General features: G+C 58.3%; 1 protein-coding gene across 1 annotated transcript; it reads left to right on the top strand.

Moving 5' to 3' along the window:
* Positions 1–405: 405 nt before the first annotated feature.
* Positions 406–1582, top strand: C1QC (complement C1q C chain; the record flags this gene model as incomplete). Its single annotated transcript, XM_082009336.1, has 2 exons — positions 406–819; positions 1026–1582. Exons 1-2 carry the CDS (start codon positions 498–500, stop codon positions 1580–1582), a joined length of 879 nt encoding a protein of 292 aa, XP_081865462.1. The 5' UTR covers positions 406–497.
* Positions 1583–2069: the final 487 nt, after the last annotated feature.

Here is a 2069-nt window from a genome sequence, read left to right as displayed (position 1 = left end):
TTAGACTGACATAAGGAAGAAGTTTTTGACACTGAGGATGGTGAAGCACTGGCCCAGGTTGCCCCATCCCTGGAAACATCCCAGGTCAGGTTGGACGGGGCTCTGAGCAACCTGATCTAGTTGAAGATGTCCCTGCTGATGCAGGGGGTTGGACTAGATGGCCTTTAAAGGTCCCTTACAACCCAAACTATTCCGTGATTCCATGACTCTATGATTCTATGATTCTATGATCTTGATGGGCAGAGCCAGGAAAGTCAGGCTGCTGCTGGAGGAGGGGTGAGATGAAGCGGGTCCAGGGAGTCAGTCCAGGGAGCCTCAGTGCAGCGTGGTGAAACGGTCTGCAGTGGCATATGCATCTGCAGGAAGTTAGGGACACTGGCCTGGGAGAGCTTGGGTCTGGCCACAGGTACTGCAAGACCTCATGGCTCCATCAAAACTGAAAGTCCAACCTGCCTTGTGCCATCAGGGTCTGCCCTGGGGATGGTGATGAGCCCAGGATGTGTCTCCACACATCCACCTCCTCACCACCTGGCAACTGGTGTTGGGGGGACACCAAGGGCACAGCCATTGCAGCCAGGTGCTCCTGGTGCAGTGCACCCCAGTGCTTTCTTTCCCTTTCCCTGCTGCAGAGCACCAAAATGGGCCAGAGCTTCTGGGAGCAGCTCCATCTGGCCGTCGCCCTCCTACTCCTAAATCTGGGGTCTGCTGTGACAGGAGATGCTGCTCACAGCTGCTATGGGGCTCCAGGCCTGCCAGGCATGCCGGGTGTGCCTGGCAAGGACGGCCGGGATGGGCTGAAGGGAGCCAAAGGCGAGCCAGGTGAGTGAGCACAGAGGGGAAGGACCGTCATTGAGTCCTCCATGGCCAGTCTGCCTTGGTTTGCAGGAGAATATCCTCTGTGGACAGGGCAAGAGGAGAGGAGACTGGGGAGAGGCAACAATCCTCTCCTGCCAGAGGGAAGGGGCTGGAGAAACCTGTGTCCACATCCTGACACTGACTCCCTTTCACTCCCCACCACCCCACAGGCATCCCGGCCACTCCTGCAACACGAGGGCCCAAGGGCATAAAAGGGGAACCGGGCAGCCCTGGCTTGCCAGGCAAGACTGGCCCCATCGGTCCCCCTGGCCCCCCTGGAGACCCTGGGGTGATGGGCATGGCCGGAGAGCCGGGTATGCCAGGCAGCTACAAGCAGAAGCACCAGTCAGCATTTTCAGTGATGAGGCAGACCAACGAATACCCCTTGAAGAATGTCCCTGTGGTGTTCAACCACGTCGTCACCAACACCAACCATGACTACAACACCACCACAGGCAAGTTCACCTGCAGGATCCCTGGCCTCTACTACTTCATCTTCCACACCTCGCAGACAGCCAACCTCTGCGTCATCCTGTACAAGAACGGGAGCAAGATGACCAGCTTCTGCGACCACAAGACCAACACCATGCAGGTCAGCTCTGGTGGGATCCTCCTCCACCTGGACGCTGGGGGCCAGGTCTGGCTGTCAGTGAACGACTACAATGGCATGGTGGGCATCAGCAACTCTGACAGCATCTTCTCCGGGTTCCTGCTCTTCCCGGACTAGAGGACCAGCAGAGCCCACCCCAGCATGCTGACTTCTTCACCCTGCGCTGCAAATGCTGCTGCTCGCTGCCAGGCTGTTGCTGATGCTCCAGGTTTGTCTGCTAGGTAGGAAGCCCCAGCGAAACGATCAGCCCCAGCCTCCAGCTGCAACCCCCTGGCCTGGGGACTGAGGGCAGGCAGCTGCTGAACGGGGGGAACAGTCACGTCTGGATGCATCTGTACGCAGAATGATCGTGCCAAGCCCCCAGGTCCTGCTGGCTCTGCCCCACATCACCTTCTGCTGCTGGAGCCAGAGGTCTCTCTGCATCTCTCCCCTTCCCACCTGGGTTGCACCAGGGACAACCAGGTGTCCTGGAGCAGGCTTGCAGTAGCACCCTTGCTGTGACCCAGCTGTGGAAAGTCTCAATAAATGCTTCCTCAGTGCTCCTGGCCCAGCATCTTTTTTCCTTCATGATTTGCCTTTGGCAGGTGGAGCCCATGTGTGGCCA

This window comes from Phaethon aethereus (assembly GCF_964289735.1).
Source record: "Phaethon aethereus genome assembly, chromosome: 21".
Taxonomy (NCBI): domain Eukaryota; kingdom Metazoa; phylum Chordata; class Aves; order Phaethontiformes; family Phaethontidae; genus Phaethon; species Phaethon aethereus.
Note: the sequence above shows the minus strand (reverse complement) of the source record. Positions and strands in the feature narration are given on the sequence as shown.